The 23,309-nt window shown below is 37.8% G+C and overlaps 2 protein-coding genes across 4 annotated transcripts in view; both read left to right on the top strand.

Annotated features, from left to right (window-relative positions):
- Positions 1 to 8,164, top strand: part of PRPS2 (phosphoribosyl pyrophosphate synthetase 2) — a 26,231-nt gene extending 18,067 nt beyond the window's left edge. For both annotated transcript variants that reach the window (XM_026047250.1, XM_026047243.1), the window contains 4 exons: positions 869 to 993; positions 3,826 to 3,999; positions 6,646 to 6,805; positions 7,721 to 8,164. In XM_026047250.1, coding sequence (XP_025903035.1) covers positions 869 to 993; positions 3,826 to 3,999; positions 6,646 to 6,805; positions 7,721 to 7,813 — 552 coding nt within the window. In that variant the 3' untranslated portion in view covers positions 7,814 to 8,164. The remainder of the gene's footprint in view (positions 1 to 868; positions 994 to 3,825; positions 4,000 to 6,645; positions 6,806 to 7,720) is intronic.
- Positions 8,165 to 15,319: 7,155 nt separating this feature from the next.
- Positions 15,320 to 22,187, top strand: TLR7 (toll like receptor 7). 2 transcript variants are annotated; one of them, XM_026047312.1, is made up of 2 exons: positions 15,320 to 15,424; positions 18,764 to 22,187. In XM_026047312.1, the coding sequence occupies exons 1-2, from the start codon at positions 15,422 to 15,424 to the stop codon at positions 21,842 to 21,844; spliced, it is 3,084 nt and encodes a 1,027-aa protein (XP_025903097.1). In that variant the 5' UTR covers positions 15,320 to 15,421; the 3' UTR covers positions 21,845 to 22,187. The 2 variants fall into 2 exon arrangements, with proteins under 2 accessions (XP_025903097.1, XP_025903090.1); XM_026047305.1 differs by having other exon boundaries at positions 18,704 to 22,187.
- Positions 22,188 to 23,309: the final 1,122 nt, after the last annotated feature.

Raw genomic sequence — 23,309 nt, 5'->3', positions numbered from 1 at the left:
AACATCTGCCCTATGAGCAAAGGCTGAGGGAGCTGGGCCTGTTCAACCTGGAGAAGAGAAGGCTGAGGGGGGACCTGATCAGCGTGTACAAATACCTCCAGGGAGGGAGTGAGGAGGAGGGGGCTGGCCTCTTTTCAGTGGTGGACAGCAACCGGACTAGAGGAAATGGCCACAAACTGAGGCACCGAAAGTTCCACAGACTTAGGAAAGAATTTCTTGACAGTGAGGGTGACAGAGCCCTGGAACAGGCTGTCCAGAGAGGTTGTGGAGTCTCCTTCTTTGGAGATCTTTAAAACCCACTTGGATGCAGCCCTGTGCCACGTGCTCTAGGTGACCCTGTGTGAGCAGGAGGGTTGGACTGGATGACCTCTGAGGTCCCTTCCAACCTTAAGTATTCTATGGTTCTGATTGCTATCATCTGCATAAAAAGCAGATCTTCTCCTCCATGAAGAAGAGAAAGATTCCATTCTGCTGCTCAAGTAATGCTAATTTGAATCTTCCCCAGACTGAAATCCTAATACTCGTGTTGAGCAATTACTCTTAAGAAATAAAATATATGGAAGCTCAGTTGTTTTGTTGAGACTTCTTCACAACTGTGAATTTACTTAGGTGTCTGAACCTGGTGTTTTTAAGTTTCATATAATGGGAAAGGTTTTTCATTTCACTACTTTGTGTGAGATTTTTAGAGTTCTTAGTACACTTCTGCTTCCTCTCAATTTGATAGAACTAGCAGGTGGTAGAATAATTAGTCTTATACATTAACCTGGAAGTCCTAACCTTATATGATGCAAAGACTTGACTCTTTCCCTGTTGTCTTTCAACTAAAAAATAAATGTATATTTATGAAACTGTTTCTCTCTTGCACTAGGGTTTCTTTGACATTCCAGTAGATAACCTGTATGCAGAGCCTGCAGTGCTACAGTGGATAAAGGAGAACATTGCGGAGTGGAGAAATTGTATCATAGTCTCACCTGATGCAGGTGGTGCAAAAAGGTACTGTTGAAGCTGTTGACAGTGAGCAATGAACTATGTGATGTATTCTTTCTCATCCTCCTCCCCCTTGAATTCTCCCTTGAGAAAAGAGGGGGCATCACTGACACCAGCTGCCTTGTTAAAACAACAGCATARCTAGTTCTTCTAAATGTTGTTGCTTGAAAACATCCAGGAGCTTTCTGTACTCTAAAGAAAATGTTTTTCTCTCTCCCTGGATATGGTCTCATTAGCTGAATCCCATTATGGAGAGAAAGATTTTTTTTTTTTCCCTGCTTTAGTCCAGTTGCTGCATCTCTTCCTACTTGACTCAGTGTTTGCCTAAGTTTCTTCTCTGTTAAAGCAAATGGCCTGCCCTCATTGTACCTGCTGGCATTTAGGTAAGACCTTGCTTGAGTCACGTTTCTTTTTTCTTCAAGTTACTGAAGTCTTTGTAAACCTACTGACTCGAGCTATGTACTATGAATACTACAAAAAGATAATGAGGTATTGCTTTGAGTGGCAAATGGTGAAAGTAGATAGAAACTTAGATAACTGTAATGATGCTTTATGCACAGCATGTTACTTGTTGAGGGGACGTAATACCTATAAACTAATGCAAAAGTTCAGGAAAAAAGTTAATGAAGTGACAAAGGCTGCCAATGAGGTGAAAAGCTCACTTTAAAGTTACATTTGTGTATTAGATTCATGAGAATTTATTCTTGAGGACTACTTTGATTCTGTCTAATATGGATAAAATCTGTCTTGATACCTTTCTGTTGAAACRCAGAATTCAGGAAGGCTGTTGTCGTGAGGGAGAATGTTGCTTACCATAAATTTACAACTTTTTTGTTATCAGTAAGATAACCTAAAGATGTTCTTGGCTTTTTCATTTAAAACATGCGGACCTTTAAGTTAATGCTCGACTTAATGAAAGTGAATAGAATGTGAATAATGCCTTAAGAATAATCAGACACATTAAATGTGTGTCTTGTTTGCTTGATATTTTGAACATCTGGATACTTCTCTGTTTCCTACCATTTGCTTGGTGACTTTCCAGCTCATTAAGTTTTATGATTGAAGTAAGGCATGTGGGTTCTATTGGTATCTTAATGCCTCTGAGGTATTGAGATTTGCTTTGAAATTACACTGTTCAGCACAAAAATGTGAAAACACTTTAACATCTTTTTTTTGTTTATCAGTCTAGTTTGAAAAGCTGCAGCAAACAAACTTGTCTTTCATATTTAAGTGCTAGAGAAACTGAACCACTGTGAACCTTGTTAATAGTGTTCTAAAAAATATTCTAAGACAGCCTTCAAGACTGTGCCATCATGGACAAAGCATGCTCAGTATTCAGTATTTCTTAGAATATGTCCGACAGCTTGAGTATAGTTAAAAAATGAATAAAGCCATGTATTTAATTAGAATAATTAACAATAAAAATAAAGCTTGTTAGTGGAGTTGTGTCTGGCCACCAGAGGTCATCCTGAGAAACTGTAAAAGCTGTTTGCCAATCAAAAGCAGTGCTAACAAAATTACTAAAGAAACTACTTGATTGCTAGACAAATGTTATTAAAGAAGTTACTAATCACCACTAACTTGCTTATTTTTACCGTTAGTCTGATGTTTACRTTTCTGACAACAGTATTTTCAGTTTTTAAAATAAAGCTGTTGTATGCTTACAATTGAGGCTAGCTCTTTTAAACCGTCTAGCATGACTGGGTTTCACAACAATTCAATAAAACCTGTGAATAGCTGAAACGTTTTGTATGTATATTCTGCATATCATTAAGAGTCAAATCTTAGCATGACATGCATACATTTTCTCTGAGCTCCTAGTAGCCCTGTAGTTAACTTKGAAATGATTTTAAAAGCTGTATTTAAGTCTTCTTAATTTTGAGCTATCTAATGYGGTGGCTTTCACAACTGAATGTTATTTAATTTTCCCCATGCCCAAACCTTCTTCATAGCAGTTCTTCCATAGCGGTACTAAAGGGAAAGCTTTTCCTTGAAGAATGAGACATTAGATCTCCACATATTTTCAGACAGCAGCTTTTCTTCTAGCAGTGACCCTCCTCTACACAGGTATTCAACTTCTGTTTATAGAATAGGTGCAAGAGGTTAAATTACTGGGCCTGTAATTCTCCTATCCTCTATTTTGAAGAGAAAGAGACTTTCTAAAAGGACCAGAATCTACAACACTAGGTTCTAAGCATCTACCCACTTCTCTTCTATAAGAAACTTTCTGTCTCTGATTTATAGTCAACTTCTACTTCAGAAATTAATTCTTACAGTAGACTTGTATTTCAGTATATATCTATGTTAAAAAAARCAGATTATGCATAAAGAAGTATATTTCATAAATTTATTGCAGCTAAATTCCTCYTTGGCTTAGATGAAGAAAAGTAGTGAACGCTTCAAGATAGTATTTTTTTTCACTTGTTTAAGTTTTGTGCTGGGAAGTGAACCACTCATGCCGGGATACTGTGTCTGTATCTTCTTTTCTCTAGCCAGTGACCAGCATTGCTCGAGTACTGCTTATATTAATATCCTAAAGACATTGACTTTGTCATATTTATAACTGTATTTGCCTAATGACCTTTTAAAAGACAGGAGTTTAGTGTCAGAAAACTAAAGAGAGCTAAAAAACTATTTCTTGAGTATTTGTTAATACATGTGGCTATATATAATAACAGAATTAAGTTTTTCTGCCAAGTCTCACGACTTGCAAATGTTTGTGCTACGGTGTGGTGGKTTTTTTTATGGTAAATGGAATTTTAGGACAAATAAAGTAGACTTTCTCCTATCTTTTAAAATAAGCTTCTAAAATGTGCTTTATTTCTTCCTTTAACTTAGGGTTACTTCGATTGCTGACAGACTAAATGTGGAATTTGCTCTCATTCATAAGGAGAGGAAGAAAGCAAATGAAGTAGACAGAATGGTCTTGGTTGGTGATGTGAAAGACAGAGTGGCTATTCTTGTTGATGATATGGCTGACACATGTGGCACGATATGTCATGCAGCAGACAAGTAAGTATTAGAAGCTATCCCAGTGTTTCATTGTAATGTGCCTGCAGATGATCTCAGTCACTGCGTCTGYATGCTTATAGTCAACCTAATCTCTGTAGAGTGAAGTTGCCAAGTCTTCAGTCCACAGGTCACAGATGTGTAATCAGACTGTTCTTCTTTAGAATGTGGAGGTGAAAATATTTTTGGAAATACATAATCTGTGGTGTTTAGAAAGAAGACAGAATAAAACCAGACTCATCAAACTTGGAGGAGACTTGGGGAGGGGGGACATCTAATGTGTTTTCCATTTCCAAGGCAGAAATGAAAGATCATTCTATTCTTAACCTTATCATGGGGCTTTCCCACTCTCCTTCAGCAGTCTTTGAAGAGCTTTGCTACATTTACCATTTTTTTCCCTCAATGTTTAATGAGTACATGTTTAATCTTAAACTTTAATCTTTAGTATAAATCTGCAGTGTAAAATTACTTACTTTTTCATGGAGAACAAAAATAAGCTATTTTATCTTTAATTCCTCTTTTGTCTGGAATATAAATGAAGACTGTTTTCATCCTCCTGTAAACTAAAGAGCTTCACCTTGTTCAGTTTTTCTTTCTGTGTGGTGTCTAGACCTCTGCTCTGCAACTGCTGCTTCAGAACTCTTTTCAGTTCTTCCATTTACTACTTGAAGTGCAGCATGTGAAAGTAGGCCCAGTATCCTCACTGAGGCCCTGGCAYTCTTTGAGTAGAAAGGATTAATTTGTAGAGTTCCCTTTCAGCCTCTACTTATGCTTGTTGTACTCTTAAGAGTGTTTTTTTCCCCGCAGAGGTTGATGGTGTTGGTACCTTGAACTTTGTTAATGTCTATACCCTCGTCTAAAAGATTATTAGCCAAAAGTCCCTATCTAAGTAAATTCAAATGATTTTTTTTCATATTGCTGTAGCTTTGCAACTGAATTCTAGGCAGCAATTCTAGGTTCAGAAGTCTTTTTGACAAATGGAGAAATGGAGAGATGTTCGTTAAGAACTAATGTGAGATACTAGAGTTGAGCAATACTGAACTGAAGTCTTCCTGCCCTTCCACTCCAATATTCCACCCAATGAATATTGTTAGCTCTGCTTTTGAAGGTCAAGGACTTCAATCTAAATTTGATTGGACACCTGAGTTTTCCTATCCCAAGGTTATTTTCACATCTTATGTTATCTTGTTTATGGCAAAGCTCCCCCCAAATTGTTGTGCCTGCTTCAAAATAGAAGTAGAAGCCAACTGMCAGGAAACTGGCATGGATCTTAAATGGATCTTGGTGCTAAACACTTACCATGGTGCTGCTACTCCTGCACTTAATCCTTTTCAAACMTTGTATCTCTAAGTTGACATTGTTTTAACTTATATTTCTGCCCAATATACTAACAGACCACTTGAAAGTATTGAACAGCATCAGATTCCATGTAGGTTCAYGTGCTTTCTACCTAAAGCTACTTCCTGTTCCCCTGAAGTAAAAGGATGATTTCTGAGTGAGCTTGACATTGCCACTAGCAGTCTGAAGTAAATATCATCCCCTACATTTGCAGAGGTTAGTTGCAGGCTTGTAACTTGTCTGCTTCTAGATGATCAGGATGTCAAAGACTCAAGGCAGAAGAATTTTACAGTCTTGTCTTTTCTATCTTACTTGATGGGATTCTGCAGTTGGATTTTATGCAGTTCTTTGCTGTCCACATAGTGATCTGTATCAAAACCCAGTGCGGCCCTGTGTGCTCTGCCTCACCTGGACAACACCAGAACTTGTCCAGCCGGTGATTTTTGACCTCTGTGTGCACAGAGGAAGCCTAACTGTTGTCAAAAGGGAAAATTCTCTTTTTTCTTGCTGCAGAAGAGACTTTGCTGTATAGTAATCTACTGTGGATAAATTCTAAAAGCATCAGAAACGGGCAGCATTCAACAGAATATGCTTTTGCTTGAACAGTGCTGCTTGTTGCTGCTCCTGCATTCTTGGCGTTGAGATGTGCTTTTCATTGATGCCAAATCTAGATGAGATGCGATTTCTGCTTAATTAGACTTATCTAAACTACTTTGTAAGTCTATCCTAGCAACTCGAAGGCATATCTAGTTGATTAGGTTAGACATGTATTTCTAGATACTGTAGATAGTTCGCCTGAAGGCTTTTTTCTTCAGTCATAGTGCTCACACTCGCACACAYTATAAAAATGTACCCTCCTTTCAGGTTGCATATCCTAATTACTGAAATTCTTTGATTCTAGTGAGTCATTCAGAATATGATATTTCAGTATTTTTCTCTTGCCTTCCTACTTTTTGGGATGATCTAATAAAGGAACAGCTGTTCAAGGCTGCCTTTTGTCCTAGTTCAGCTATCGTCTCACATCGTTCTGAGTATTTGGAGATAGAGAGACCTATCAAAAACAAATTAAGAGATTCTGACTTATTCACAAACTGTTCTAGTTCTTTTATTTCCATTTTTTTTGTGCGCTGCATCATCTCCCTGTCTTCTGAATCAGCAACATCTTTCCCAATCTTGCATTAAGCTAGACTTTTGAGCATAACCTTTTTTTGACCTCAGAAACCTCTTTCCAAGTACAATTCACTTCCATTTCAAAAAAGTTTCATCTAGAACTGCATTTAAATGTGCATGCTCTTTCTTTATGTTCTTCAGGTTAGTGTCTGCTGGAGCCACTAAAGTTTATGCTATTCTGACTCATGGGATCTTTTCTGGTCCTGCTATTTCTCGAATTAATAATGCAGCATTTGAGGCTGTTGTGGTAACAAATACAATCCCTCAAGAAGAGAAAATGAAACACTGCCCTAAAATTCAGGTACTGTAGTGTTTTGGGGGTTTTTTGTCATCTGTTCAAAATCTGATTTTTTAYGATTCTCTAGAGTTTTGTGCTTTAAAATGAAAATAATATTCTCAAACATATTTTGCAGCTAGGTTATTTGCAGAACATACGGCTAAGTTATGCTGCTGAACTCCTTTAAGGAAACTCAGTATGATAAAATAGTGAGAAAATTTTATATAATAATGCAGCAGATTAAGTGTGCATGCCAGTAAAAGGATAGTGGGTTTAAAGCTGGCTATGTTGTTTTTTTAAAAAAAAATTAATCAGTTTTCATTATAGAATACTTGTTTGTGGGAACTCAAGCCACTTACATTATTGTGAATGCTACCGAGATCTTCTGTGTCCTTGTGTTTGAAAATACACTAATGAAATGCCCAAGATAACGATATGATTTGAAAATCAAGCTGAAAATACAGAGCTAGTTTATCTCAGTACATGARATTATTCATGGAAGTCATGTGTCCCGTTAGTGCATTTGTGGGGTTTTTTGTTTTATTTCTATTTACCATTAATTTGGTAAGAGGGAATATAAAGTGGTGCTTTATATGTTACATTGAAATAGAACAACTTGACTCTATTACACTTGAAGTGTAATACTAGCTAAGTTTTATGTGGACACTGCCATCTGATGGTTGCAATGAAATGTTTCTTATGACAACATGGCTTGTGCCAGCAGCCCTCAGCGGTTAAGCTACTTTCTCATTGAATTTTCAGTCTGTACTTTGTATTAATGCACAGTCCTCATCTTAGGCTTACTGAATGGCTTGCTGTAATTTTTCTTCTAGTTGAAGTAAGAGGGCAGAATAGGAAACTGAAAGCACAGGAAAGTTTAATAGGATATCAAAACAGTAAATTGCCATCTTTTTGACTTTTTTCTTTCTTTTCTCATAGTTTATTGACATTTCTATGATCCTGGCCGAGGCAATTCGAAGAACACACAATGGTGAATCAGTGTCTTACCTGTTCAGTCATGTTCCTTTATAACCACCAGAGGCTGTGTTGAGTCTTTGGGAGGGCTGCGTTGAGGAGCCCTGTTCTTAACACTGCATCTCAACCACAGAGATGAATATCTGGGTAGGAGCCCAGAGCTTGTATGTTTAATTATTATATTTGTCTCCTAATTGCATTTTTCCCCTTGTAAAATGTCAATAAATCTCTACCCTGCAGATACCTTTTGTGAATTTCCTTGAGAGTTTGAGATTTTACTTGCTGCTAAGTTCTTGTGTATGCTCATGCTCTCTTTCTACTAAACTGCTGCTTTAAATCTGTTTTCTATACAGAGGATACTAAAGAAGTTAATAGAACTTAATTGGTTTTATGGGATTGTTTTTCTGAGTTGAAGCTAAATGCTACAGGTTTACACAGAAAGACAGAATGGTTGGAAGGGATCTCTAGAGATCATCTGGTCCAACACCCCTGCTCCAGCAGGGACACCCAGAGCACGGGGCACAGGGCGGCATCCAGGCAGGTTTGGAAGATCTCCAGAGAAGGAGACTCCACAGCCTCCCTGGGCAGCCTGTTCCACTGCTCTGTCACCCTCACAGGAAAGTAGTTCTTCCTCACGTGGAGATGGAACTGCCTGTGTTGCAGGTTACACCCATTTCACATTTTTCTCAGTGGTGGCCAGTGATAGGAGAGTTTGGCCCCTTCCTCCCTWCATTCACTCTTCAGGTACTTGCACATATTGATCAGATCCCCTTTGATTTTTAGATTTAGGTGTATGAAATCTAGTCATCTCTCAGGCAAGTAGAATACTTTGCTTTTCTTTCCTTGTTTTGTTTAACTCCAATGAAAATTTTCTATGTCCGAAGAATTTAAACCTCATCCATTGACACATCCATTGTGTTACCTGCGTTTCATAAGCTTTTTTTGTGTGTGTTTCTCAAAAGATTATATATAACTAAAAGTTTTCTTGCTACACAATTTATTTGAAATCTGAATTATAAGATTGGCCTTTCAAAATTTTGGGGGCTGTTTATTTCCTGCATTTCAWTAATAAGGACCACTTCTAAATCCCAAGAGCAATTTGTTTGCATGTCACCTTACCTGTAGCTTTTAGCATTCTGTAATTCTGATCWTATGAATAATTTCACAACTTTTACTGATAATATTGTCAAGCTTYGTTAATGTATAGTCCAAACAGCAAATATAAACACACATGTCTATAAAGGATAATCTGTACCCATATTTATTGGACTGAAAAAAGCAGAAAATACTATTTTTTTAAAAACTTTGTAGTCGACAGAGCTTCAGCTCTCTGTAATGTTCTACCATAGAACTTTACTGTGTAGGTAGTGAACTATAGTAAACCAGCCAGTCTTTAATATTCTAATATTAGAGAACTAAAAGCACGAGTGAAGTGGAGCGTGTGCTGAGACTGGCTGGGTGCTAGAAAGTGCGGTCAGTAATGTGTTGGGGGAGCAGGGAAAGGTGGAATCTGCCCGTGTTTCCAGGTCTTTACATTCACATAGAGTTTTCAGCCTTCCTGCTAGAAAGGAAGAGTTYGGCTCTGTTTGGATAGTGTTCCTGCACCTAAATCATAGGGAAATTGACTTTTCCACATGAGATTACAGTTTTTAATTATAAAAGCATTTGGCATGTTTGAAGTATTTCGTTACGGTGGAACTGGACAGAATAGCCTTATTCCATCCTATATTGTTTTTTTCCTGGGGTATTTTTAGCACAATACACTGTTATAAAATAGATTTTTACATTCAATTTAATGTGGTCTCCTGTTCTATTAGTTTCTCTGAGGGGAAAAATGTGGCTACTTTGTCCTGGTATTTTTAAAATAATTTGTTTTTTCTTATGTGTGTTTTTTCATATATTGAAGATGAAGAAAACAATTTCACCTGTACTGCTTTCTATAGAGAGTACAGAAATGGGTTCATAGGATATTGCAGTCAGAATTCAGTTCAGCCATCAGTCCTCTCAGGAATTCCTTATTTTTATTTTTGAAATATCTAGTAACATAATGGATATTCATTCCACTACTTTGGAATCAGAGAGCAAAATCTTAATACAATGGGTTAAATAATCCTATATTAAATGGGGTTTTAAAATATTACTTTGAAATATGTGGCTGCAGTCTGGGGGGGGTTAATGGCCTAATTATGTTACTAAAACTTAAACCTTATTACATATAAAAGATAATAAACGTACTACCCAGTATTTTTCAGTTTTATAYATCAGCTCTTTGTAACAAACCATATGCCAAATTGTTTGTCTATATTATGCCCAAATATTGTAAATAAACTTTTAAAATTACATCAGTCAATGCTTGTGCTTTTTATTCTCTTTTTTGTTTTATTTATGAAAAAAAATATCCTGCACAGATCAGATGGGGAAAAATAAAGGTGCTGATGCTTATGAAAACTTTACTAATAAATTATGTATGAGCTTTCCTGGATGTAAGAATGAACTGTCAATYACACCAGACTGGTACACATCTTAAAGATGATCATCCTTCTCCTTCATATGGTCTGACCAAAAAATGACACCATGCTCAGGTTTCATTGAAAATTGGAGTTGATGCTTCCTGAACAGTTGAAAGTTCTTGCTTCTATGTTTGTAAGCACAACAATTCAGCCGTATTTAATAAGATTAGGTGGGGGAATGAGCAGAAGTAACTTCACAGGTAAGCTTACTCTTACAGTGTCCTGTACTGGGCACTTTTGAACACTTGAAACATTTGTGAAGTTAGAGGGGAAAATCCTATAAATCTTTGACAGACTTTAAAGATTAGCTTAGACTTTCTTTGACTTAGAAGCAGGTTTTCCCATATTCATAAAACTGAGATGTTTTGTGTGGGAGTTTTGTTTTGTGGGTTTTTTTTTGTTTGTTTGTTTGTTTGTTTTTTTTTTTTGGTGCGTGTATCTCTCTTCTTTGGCCTATTCTGGAATTCTGATTATGTGGCAGAATTTGGACTGAATAGATACTTCCTTTCCAGGCAGAATTATTTTGACTTAAAGGAGAGGAAAAGATACTGGATTGTATGTGTTCTTTGACAACAGATAGATATCCTTCAGAATCCTGCAAGGAAGGCACATACTTTCTTTCAAGAAAAGCAACTATTTCATCAACACCCCAGAGCAGGTGGTAGCAGCTTAAGCATTCTTAAACATTCTTACTATGGGGTAGACAGAACTTGTGTTGCTTCACTTTATTCTGAAGATCATGGAATGGCTGAGGTTGGAAGGGGCCTCTAGAGATCATCTAGTCCAACACYCCTGCTCCAGCAGGGACACCCAGAGCACAGGGTACAGGGTGGCATCCAGGTGAGTTTGGAAGATCTCCAGAGAAGGAGACTCCACAGCCTCCCTGTGCAGCCTGTGCCAGGGCTGTTACCCCTGTGAAGAAGTTCCTCCTCACCTGGAGATGGAACTCCCTGTGTTTCAACTTACACCCATTGCCCCTTGTCCAAGCTGTGTTAGTCAATGGTGTTACCCATGGTGTTAGTGCTTGTGGCAAGTAGATGCAGCCTCTGTGGGCTTCCATCACATGTAGGTGGCCTGTCACCTATGTGATACCACCTGGCTGCCACCTCTGCAGGAAGCACAATAGAGTTTGGCTGCGGTGCCACTCCGCTCCACCCTCCATTCAYTCTTATTAGTATAGGCTAGGAGGGCAGGTCGTGTTGCCTAGGGAGAAGTGGATTCCACAGATAACCAACCATCCTAAAATTGGTAACTGTCTCTCACCTCAAGCAGGCCTCTGCAATGCCAGAACTTCTGTCAGGCTCCATCTTTCTTCAAGTCCTGCCTTGAGCAATTTCTTCAGAGGTAGCTTTCCTCTTAGGACCTCTGCAGCATGTCTGGAATTAGGCAGAGATGAAATGAACCCCCGCAAAGTGCTAATTTATCTGATCCTATTCTATGGCCATAGAGTATAATTATTTTACTTTAGAAGTACCTGAAGCTTGCAGCCTTTTTGRAAGCTTGTCATGGATGGTTGTCATGTTTCAATGTCAGAAGCTGAGACTTCCTGAGGGAGGGTTGCTGTCTGCGGTAACATGCTAAGCATGTGCATAACCTGACATCTTCGCAGCACAAGTCCTTGTCCAAGCTGTCAGTCAGCTGCTATGCGCTGCATCCTGATTCTCTGCCCTCTGTTGAATGTTGTCATCACTGACAAATGAGGTGCGGTTGTTGAAGGCAGCCAGTTCTGACAGTCCTTGGCAAAGTTGGAAGAGGGAAAAAGAGACTGAAAGATACAACAGACAGCAAGCAAGAGGCTGTGGGTGCTGTGTCCATTATTTGCTTGAGCTGGATGTTGACCATGTGTCAAATGGATCGCTGATTTGTAGATGCCAAAATGGCTAATCCTGGCATTGTGCTGGCCTCGGGTGATAAGTTTTCAAAACCTGGAAACCTTTTTCTGTGATGTTGGGCACTCCCTCAGCCACCTGCTGCAGTGCTGGATGGTTGGTCAAGCTGGGAGCATCGCTCCTCTCATGGGGTGATCTGAAAGCAACCAGTCATCACCCGCTGTGCTGCTGTTGTGGGCTGACCTTCTCAGCATTGCCTTTTGTTTATTGTTTTGTTTATTTTTAGTGCCCTCCCCCACAATTTCTGCAACAGATCTCTGCGGGGATTTTACAATTTAACCRTCCTTAAGTCTTCTGCAAATGGTTTTGTTATCATTTCCTCAATTTTCCTATCCATTTCTCTTCGTGTTTCACTTAGTATGTCTGTCCACATCAGTTTAAAGAGACAGCTTATGTATTTCAAAAATTGAGCAACTTTGTGATAAWTCCTGTTTAAATTAGGCAATGTCACACACCAAACATAATGCTATCAATGAATACTTAGGTTGCTAACATTATTATTGGTCTGCAGGTTACTGCAGAGAGAAGTGATTTAAGACTTTAACTAACTGCCTATTTTACATTAAACACAATAGAACCCTGATTTTGAGAAAGGAAGTGCTCAAAACTTTCTGAGAGGTTTCAAAATGAAGTTATTTGCTGTGAGGTTTCGTTTAGGAGGAAAAAAAAAACGTTTCATGTTCAGTAGCTTGATTTCACTTTGACTTGTAGTAGAGGGATTAAGGATTTTAAAGGCTCTTGCTCTATGCTAAATGATATTCTTCCTCTRCAAGATAGACAAATACATTTGCTGTTACCAGTGACCTTTCCTGACACATGGTACAGTAGGAAGTACTTTTCTGCTTTCATTTACTTTGTATTTCACAGCAGCCAAGAGAGATTTTGCCCAATGTCTGGAGCAAACGTGAGGTTTTTAAAATCAGTAAAGCAGTGATTCTCTGGTGCCTTAAAAAGTCGAATTATAGCCCTGAAGTTTTGGACTGCTGAGCTCCCTGCATTCACCCCCACCTTCTGAACAGAAATATTGCTGTACTCTACTTCCCACTGTTCTTAGATAAAAAATAATTAAAARAAGAAGAAGAAAGTTAAAAAGAAAAGAGGGGGAAAAACCCCTCTGCTCTGCACTTCTATTAGCATTCAGTTAGTTGCAGTTTCACTCTGCACAGAATTGAAACTCATATGCTCTTGGCTGAATGCCAGCTTATTCCTAATAAAAAAAATTATTATTTAGTCCAAAATACTATTTAGTCCAAAAAAAAAAAAAAGGCAAAAAGTTTGTAAAGTTATTAAAGCTTCTGAAGTTTGTAGCTATAGTCTGCAAGGCAGATTTCCAAAAGCCCTGGGCACCTATGGAAAATTAGCAGGGTTGGGTGGTGACTGTATCTTTGAAAACCTACTTAAATCCTACTAAAATGGGAGAGCATCATATTTAATCTGTGTTCCAACATGGTACACCAGGGATATCTTTAGGTGCCTGTAGAAATAAACTTTGGATTTTCAGTTGGTGCAAAACCATTCTCTTAGCCACTGCTCTGCAATTAATTACATACATTGGTTTTATATTGATGTGAATAACTGTAAATGACTTCAGCCTAACTCTCTACACTGGTGGCTCACAGTCTGTGAAATATTATGAGTGAAACAGCTAAAACTACACTGCTTGCAATGAATATTTTTCTCTTAGCAAAAATGTGCTGAATGATTTTTCAGAACTCAGCRGGATTTTAGTGAGACATCTGCATTATTTATGATAGCCCCAAATGAAAAGCTCAGGGCCACTTTCATGAAAAGAAAAATACAGTTACCAGTCAATTGTGGAAAACTCATATTTTATTATAGTATTTTTAGTAAGCAGGCACAGAGTTTGAGAAATAGAGTCCTCAACCAATAGTGAGTTAATGAGCCTGTTCATTGTGCTTGATTGAAATGCTAATGGTGCTAAATGTTTTTTTTTTTTCTGTGATCTTTCTTGGATTTGTTTATATCCATATGACTCAACCTCTAACAAGAAATTTTCAAGAATGATTGCAAAACYTTTCTTTCTTCATTGTTGAAATTTTAGTCTTTTGAAACAAGCTCTTCAGCTCCACACYAGTCAGAGAAACCATAAACTGCTGGCTAAAATTAAAGTGCAGGAAAAGAAATGCAAAAAAAAAAAAAAAAAAAGTATTCAAATATGCTAACCATTGAACTAGCATGGCCTGCTAAGCCTGGGAACTACTAAGGAAGAAACTTTCAGAGAAGCACTACATTTCATGAAATGCTTTTCACTGACTGTGTCTGTCCAGGTTCTCTTCAAGTTCTTTCTTTCTACGCTCTCTCCCATGCATTTTTCACTTAACTGAATGTTGTTTCCTATGCTCTTAGCACTATYTTTTTTTTTTTTTTTTTGCTTTGCTTTGGTTTCCTCCCCCTAAATCTCCTTCACTTATTCATGCAATTGATTTTTTAGTAACAGTCTACTTCTTGACCCATCATCAGCAGGAACGAACAGGATGAAAATGATCCAGCTTCCACCCCTAAAGTGTTGTGCATATCAGGATGTCTGTCTCTCTCCTCTCTTTCTCTGTTCATGCATTTTACACCAAAAAAAGGTGGGGAGAAGAAAGGAACTTGACTTCTGCAAACCTTGGTTGTCTCAAGTGAATGCATGTAGCACATTCATCTCCTGTCTGATTAATATTATATTCTCCTCTTAAGAATATATTCTCCTCTTAAGAATTTTTCAGTTGTTTTCCAGTACGGTTTCCTGTCTGTTCACTTTCTTGGGGTAGGTCTTAATACAGTTGCTGAAGAAAGAAAACTGGGTAAAACAGGCAGCTTAAAATCACGTTCAAATGTAGCAAAGAAGGGAAAAAATTGCTGCATGTGAGACCAGAACGAATGAAATCTTTTGACACAGCAGTATGTGGATTTATGAGTAATGTGTAAATCTGTAAAGAAGGAGCAAAAAATAAGAGTACTCTCAGCTATTTTTATGCTAAATAAAAGRGGGTGGAGGTACTGCTGTTTCAATTTTTAAGGCAAATATTTGAGGAAGTGGGTTGCGGCAGTTGTTTCACATTAAATTATTTCTCCAAGTTGCAGTTCGGCCATGGAGGAGAAAGAGTAGTGGTTACTGTGTTGTTTGGTGTGAGTTATGTCATGTTTTACTCTCCTTTGTACCTGAGCTGACCCGGTGGGGACCCCTTTTCTGCTGTTTTCTTCTGCATTGATTTACACTGTCATCTAACAACAAATCTTTCAGACTTCGAAGAGCTCAGAAAATGGTAGGTTAAACTTTCGTTTTAAACTTTTTCTTAAAACTTTTTAAATGGAACAGTACTGGAAGATATTTAAGAATGTTATCTCCCCTTTTGTTTTCTTTCTTTCTTTTTTTTTTTTCTATGTGTCCAAATTAGCTGTTGTGGTTATAAGCTGCAATACATAATGGGATGGATAGGAGAGGATAGCATTTCTTCACACTAATGAAGAAATTTTCTTTTCACTGAGTATAGTAATGTCGTCTGCAACATCTACAACTTTTAAGAAGCTGCTTTCTCTCAAACCTCTCACCTTTTAGAGTATGTATCAACTAACTACATAAAAAATATATATGTTSGGTTTATGCAAGTATTCAATTGATATTACTTCTTTTTAAAGTTTTTATAGAGCCAGGCATCATCACAGAGAAAATAGTAGTTCACATAGCTACTCTAGATTTTCTTTTATGCTTTCTTCTCCTTCCAGGGAGTTCACAACAACCGTTATTTATTTGTTCTAATTTTTACAATCCTTTCTTTACTGTTGTAATAAGACTACATGTTGTGCCTGAAAATAGTTAGACAGAGCATCATCATGTAACTGTTTACAATTTGAATAGATACTAGATTAAAAGGATTTCAGGAAGAAGCAGCACATAAAACAGAAATGAAGTACAACAATATTAGGAGTTCAGTTAGCTCCATAAAGACACTTTGGTTCCTAAATATATAGCAATTGCCAAGAGTTCATAATCTGAACATTTTGAAAATCTGAATATGCATTTTTTGGTATCTTAAGAAACTTAAAAATGTATATGTGCAGGTACCTAAGGCCAAGACTCATTGCACCTAATTTCAGGAATATAGCCAAAGAGTCGGTAGTAGGAAATTAGTCACGCAGAGCTTCCTCCATATGCAGAGATCTGAAGGGGGCTTCTCTCCGCTCTCTCCCTCTCTCTTCAATGTTAGGGCCCAGGATGATGGCACTAAAGGGAGGAATTTCTGGTAAGCGCCTACGATTAGGTGGCTGAACATGGTGTCTGTGTACAAGTTGATGTAGAAAGCTTGTGATGATCTAGATAACAATTCCACGTTGCCTAAACCCTAGTTCAGCAATACCATAGCATAGCGCTCGGACAAAGTACAGAGGGTTTTAATCTAGTTTAGCATGTCTTTTTAAAAGGTTGATTCTGATTAGCTTTTCCTCAAAGAGCAKCAAATCTGTGGTTTGACTCCCATGCCAGGGCAGAGGTTTTCCTTCCTTGTTTTAAAACTGCCATTAAAYATACATTTCAGTGATAGATAAGCCCTAAGTGTCAAAGCATGGGCTTGAATTAATAGCAAAATTAAATAAAATGAATTTTTTATGGGCATCTCCCTTGATTCACAGCGACTGTGGACATTGGAGTGTGGAAAGTCTGGAAGGGGAAGAGAAGCAGTCATATGGAGATGTGGAGCCAAGGACAGTTAAATTAGAGTAGGCCCTCTTAGGGTTGTGTTATTCTAATAAACAGCCAGGAAAAGGAGGAATGAAAATGTTTACAACATTTTTCTTCTGAAATGCCCCCTTTTTTCCAAAGATCTTTAATTTTTAGTTTTCCATGTCATTAATCTCAATGGTATTATCCTTCCCACCTCCCACTTCTCTAACCATATTAACAGAGAAGAGTTTTATAAAATAAAATGGGATAAATTTTATGTATTTTATTTTCTCCTAATTAGCTCTCCACTTGCTCTGATTATTCTTATTCACCATTTTCATCCAAATGCCTGTCTGTATCAGGAAACCAGAAAAGTTAATCAGCCTTTAAAGAGGATTGCTTAGACCACTCTGAAGACCCTAGTGAACTATCTTATCTAGTGGTCTCAGCCTGGGTGAGCTTCCAAGGTGAATAACTGTAAGCCAAATTAAAGTTATKTTAATTCTTAACAAATGCCATCAAAAGAGTCAATAACAATGAAATACACCCTTGGAATTCATGCATATGGTCCCGCTCCAGGTAGTTCTTTTAGCTTTCTCTGAGTATATGTATAGTGATAGTCATGTGTACTGTCCTGGATATTTAAGTACCTTTCCTTTTTCTGTGGATCTGTTGAAGAGGCTACTGTMACACTTCCTGGCAATGTGGAAGAAAGCCATGACAGAGGAAAGGCTTTGGTCATACCGAATACCTGGTTACTGATATGAATTTCATATGACAGTTCAAGGTTTGCAGTAGGTTTTTGCTTTTTCTTTTCTTTCCTGAGCTTTGTATTCAAAAGCTGATTGAACACAAAGTAACSTCAAAGTAACCTCATTTGGTATTTGAATTCACAGAGGAGAAATGCAGTGCTGTATGAGGTTTGATATAGCTTCTCTTATATTTACTTCYTTATTGGTCACTTATCTAGATGTATAAATGAATAGACAGACTTAGCATTGTTATGTGAGATAAAGCAGAAGAACATAACTGAGGAGATACAGTCATCTAAGTAAACAGAAGGTACAACAGGAAGTCCTGTTGACATATGACATAGGTGGCATGTGACATATGACATATGTGACATGTGACATATGCCAGCTGAAGATAAAAAATATATATTCATATATCTTGGAAACTTTACTCAATCATCTGAATTTCAACTGCTTACCTGGATAGTACACTGAGTCAGTGTAATTCCATGCATGACTAACTCTGGTTATTAAACAGCATTCTCTCTGACTTATGTTGCTTTCCAATCCTTAAAAAAAAAAAAAAAAAAAAAAAAAAAAAGGATTAACCAGAGAGAAATCTGTATTTTGATTACTGAGCTTTTGATTATGTTCAAATGTCTTGATCAGTCCAAGGCTGGTGCTAGATACAAGTAATTATGGAGCTGTGTAAGGCAGGAAAATGCTCACAGTCCTTCAACCAAGGCCTGGACAGCCTGCTTACCTGACCAGCTGCTTCTCAAAGGGACAAGATTTCTTTGACATTGGCTTCTGCTGAGGGGATAGCTAGTATGTTGTGAATCATTAATAGCCCATTCTCCTCCCCATACTGAACAACAATCTATAAAGTAGGTAAGACTATAAGGACTTACAATTTATTTTGGMAGATTCTTTATATTCCTCTAGGATTTTGGCCTTCTTCTTCCCCAGAAAGCAGCCAAGGAAACATATATATTTCCCAGATTTAGAATCCTTCCTGCACTAATAGMCAGTGTGGGAGAAAGGCTCCTTGTTTAGATGTATCTTTGATGTGATAATATACAAAATATGGTTAATGTGATATACCATATATTCCCATTGCATTAAATTAATATCTTATCTTTTCATATTTTTAGATACTTTATGCAAAGATCCCAAATGCATTGCCATATGTTTTGCTCTTCGTATTTCCAAAGATGCTGTCAGGAATTTGGTTTCCCAAAAGTTTACCCTGTGATGTAGAAGTCTTTGAAGCTACTGTAGTAGTGGACTGCAGCGATCGTCGCCTCACGGAAATCCCGCAAGGAATCCCTATAAATGCTACCAATCTTAACCTCACTATTAACCATATCCCACATATCTCTCCAAGATCCTTTGCTCATCTCAAAAACCTCTTGGAGATTGACTTCAGGTGCAACTGTGTGCCAGTCAAACTGGGGCCCAAAGATCATGCGTGTGTCAGTCGACCACAGATTGAGAGTGGCAGTTTTGCTGCATTGACAAGATTGAAGTCATTGTATTTGGATGCAAATCAGCTGTTGGAAATACCACGGGGCCTTCCTACTACTTTACGTCTGCTAAGCCTGGAAGCAAACAACATCTTTTCCATCACAAGAGCAAATTTGTCAGAACTGAGAAATATAGAAGTATTGTATTTGGGACAAAACTGTTACTACCGCAACCCCTGCCATACTTTATTTGAAATTGAAGAAACTGCATTTCTGGACCTGAAAAATTTAACAATACTCTCTTTGAAGTCTAACAACTTAAGTTATATTCCACCCAATTTGTCATCAACTCTAAAGGAATTGTATATTTACAATAATGTGATTCAAGAGATTCAAGAACATGACTTATTCACCCTTCACAATCTAGAAATCCTTGATCTGAGTGGCAATTGCCCACGGTGCTATAATGCCCCATATCCTTGTACTCCCTGCCCCAAAGGCACAATTGAGATACATCCAAAGGCTTTTCAGTCCTTGAAAAAATTAAAAATTCTGCGACTTCACAGTAACTCTCTTCAGAGAATACTCAGCAACTGGTTTAAAAACACTGTGAATCTCAAAGAGCTAGACCTCTCCCAAAATTTCCTTGCAAAGGAGATTGGGGATGCTCAGTTTTTGAAGCTTATTCCTAGCCTTGTAGAGCTGGATTTGTCCTTTAATTTTCAACTGCAGGTGTATTCTCCGTCCTTGAACCTATCTAAGACATTTTCTTCCCTTGTTAATCTAGAAACCCTGAGGCTCAAGGGTTATGTCTTTAAAGAATTGAAAAAAGAAAATCTAAATCCATTGCTTAGTCTTAAAAATCTAACAGTGTTGGATCTTGGTACTAATTTTATCAAAGTTGCTGATCTGAAAGTGTTCAAAAAATTCCCAGCTCTGAAATTCATTGACTTATCAGTGAATAAAATTTCTCCTTCTTCAGATGGAGGCAACTGTTACAGATTTTGCCCTAATCCCAGAATTTCAGTAGAGCAGTACAATAGACAAATATTACAAGATATGCATTATTTCAGGTATGATGAGTATGGGAGAAGCTGCAAGTCCAAAGACAAAGAGGCTACTTCCTACCAACCTTTGATTAATCAGGATTGCCTGAAGTATGGACAAACTTTGGATTTAAGCAGAAATAACATATTTTTTATTAGTCCGTCAGATTTTCAGGATCTTGATTTCCTCAGATGCCTCAACTTGTCAGGTAATGCAGTAAGCCAAACCTTAAATGGAAGTGAATTCTCCTACCTGCCCGAACTAAAATATCTGGATTTTTCTAACAATCGGATTGACTTGCTGTACTCAACTGCATTCAAAGAGCTGAAATTTCTGGAAGTTCTAGATCTAAGCAATAACAAACATTATTTTCTTGCAGAAGGCGTTACACATGTGCTTAATTTTATGAAAGATTTGTCTTATCTGAAGAAGTTGATGATGAATGAGAATGAGATTTCTACCTCTATTAGCACAGGGATGGAAAGCCAATCTCTTAAAGTTTTAGAATTCAAAGGAAATCGCTTAGATGTTTTATGGATGGAAGGAAATGCTAGGTACCTGTCATTCTTCAAAAATCTGACCAGCCTAGAGGAACTCGATATTTCCTTCAATTCTCTTGGTTTTTTGCCTGCAGGTGTTTTCAAAGCTATGCCCTCTGAACTCAGGATACTCAACTTAACCAATAACAAGCTGAAGACTTTCATATGGGAAGAGCTCATGTTCCTGCAGAAATTAAAAACTTTGGACCTTAGCAATAACCTTCTGCCTTCAGTTCCTGCAGAACTATCCAACTGCTCTTCAACCCTCCAAAAACTGATACTCCGAAACAATCACATTCAACGGCTAACCAAACATTTTCTCAGAGATGCTTTTAATTTGACATACCTCGATCTCAGCTCAAACAAGATCCAAATAATTAAGAAATCTAGTTTTCCTGAAAATGTCATCAACAATCTGAAGACATTACTTTTGCATGGCAATCCTTTCAAATGCAACTGTGATGCAGTGTGGTTTGTTTGGTGGATCAATCAGACCCAGGTGACTATTCCACTTTTGGCCACAGATGTGACCTGTGCTGGCCCAGGAGCACACAGAGGAAAGAGCGTGGTTTTYTTAGATCTGTATACCTGTGAGTTGTACACCTCCTATTTGATCCTGTATGCTGTGTCATCTTCAGCTATCCTAGGTTTTATGATGTTCGCAGTTATGAGCCATCTCTATTTCTGGGATGTGTGGTACAGTTACCATTACTGTACTGCCAAGTTGAAGGGCTATCGCCGTTTACCTTTACCAGATACTTGCTATGATGCTTTTATTGCCTATGACAGTAAAGATCCAGCTGTGAATGAGTGGGTAATGACAGAATTGGTACAAAAACTGGAAGATCAAAAAGCCAGACAGTTCAATCTATGCCTGGAAGAAMGGGACTGGCTCCCAGGACAGGCAGTCTTCGACAATCTTTCCCAGAGCATTCAGCTGAGCAAAAAGACCATATTTGTCCTGACCAATAAATATATGAAAAGTGGAAGCTTCAAGACAACATTTTACATGGCCCACCAGCGACTTATAGATGAAAAAATTGATGTAATTGTTTTGATATTTCTTGAGAAGGTTTTGCAGAAGTCCCGATATGTTCGGCTGAGGAAAAGGCTGTGCAGAAATTCTGTCCTGGAATGGCCAACTAATCCTCAATCTCAGCCCTACTTCTGGCAGTGCTTGAAAAATGCAATAACTATGAACAATACCCTAGCTTACAACAAGCTTCTCCAAGAAACTGTTTAGCCATACTGCTCCATGTAAAATATTGTTACAAGGCATGATGAGGGAAAAAAAATTCAGACTTCATTTGGAGCAAATGTCAAAGCATGGAGGATAAATATAGTTTTGATATAATATCCCACAATGAAAAGCACAATTAGTCTCAAAGTTCATTTCCTGGTTTCGCTATGACAAGATTCAGCACAAACTGTTGCCAGCACAAATGTATAATTGATACACACCTTGCTTGGTGTTTACTGTTGCACAACAAAATAGGATGCACTACTCACTGGAAAGTCCCTGGTTTAGAAGATAATCACCACTAGTTGGTGTAGCTTTCAGTTCACTGGAGGCTTCCAGCATTTCCTGTGGTTGGGCCAAGTGTTTGGTGAGACACTTCCTCAGCTTACTTTAGTACACAGACTGATGGGAGGAGTTTGGCTGTGTTTTAAGTTGCTGCTGTTTGGATCACTGTTTCAATAAATGTGATTTTAATAGCAAAATATAATTTCTGTATATGTGTGTATATGTAAAACTGGAAAAGCATTCTTGTGAGAAAATACTCCAAGCAAAGTTCATGATTTACTTACTAAAGAATAAAGAAAGAAAAGCATTAGCTAAATTATGACCTGAAGAAAGTTTCACTGGTAATTTCTAATTGCCACTTCACTTTGCATTTCACCTATCTTCCTGTCTTCTGGTTGAACTGGTTGAACCAGTCTGGCTTTAGAAACAGCCTGAAAAAAAAAAAAAAAAAAAGAGAAAGAAAGAAAGTTTTTTTTTAAAAAAAAAATAATACTCAAGCCTTCTCTGTACTCTGATTCATAGCACATCCTCATAAAACATATCATGGTGTTTCAGATGAAATCTCTGTAATGGCAGCATAAATCTCCCTGTGTGTTGCACAAGAAGGTTCTGCATATTGCAGTTCTCTCTCTTGGGAGGAACGGCATGCTCTCTCTCCTTGCCTGGTGTTTTTTTCCATAGTCCAAGTTGAACAGCTTCTCTTCTCTATCGCAGCTGTCTGTTTCTTCTCTGCTGACTATCCTCTGTGACTAGTCTGGCCCAGAGGGAGCCAGCACTGGTAACTTATTCATATCTAAAATCCTTATTTGTGTTACCAGTCTCGTAACTAGTGTTCTGTTCTGCTTGGTTCTTTCTTTGAATAACCCATTCTTGATTTAACTCCAGGCTTCCAGGCAGACATGAACAAGACAAACTGCATATAATAACTTTTTTTTTCCCAGTTTGTCACAGCATTTTTATTGATTAACAACAGAAGCAGGAAAGCAGGAAGCCCTGGTTAGAAGAGCGATGTTTTATGGTAGTATTTTATGCAATACTTTTCAAATAACTCTCGTTTTTATGAGCCTAAATATTCTATACCTCTAAACAGAATAACAGGAGCTGTAATACCACTCTCTTCACAAGGTAATGCTTATATAAATACTTCCGCTCTTCAGGTACTCCCKCATCACCTTCATTTCTC

This window comes from Nothoprocta perdicaria, unplaced genomic scaffold (assembly GCF_003342845.1).
Source record: "Nothoprocta perdicaria isolate Ctin4 unplaced genomic scaffold, notPer1 scaffold_109, whole genome shotgun sequence".
Lineage (NCBI taxonomy): Eukaryota > Metazoa > Chordata > Aves > Tinamiformes > Tinamidae > Nothoprocta > Nothoprocta perdicaria.
The sequence above is the reverse complement of the archived record's forward strand: the minus strand, read 5'-3'. Positions and strand labels throughout refer to the sequence as shown.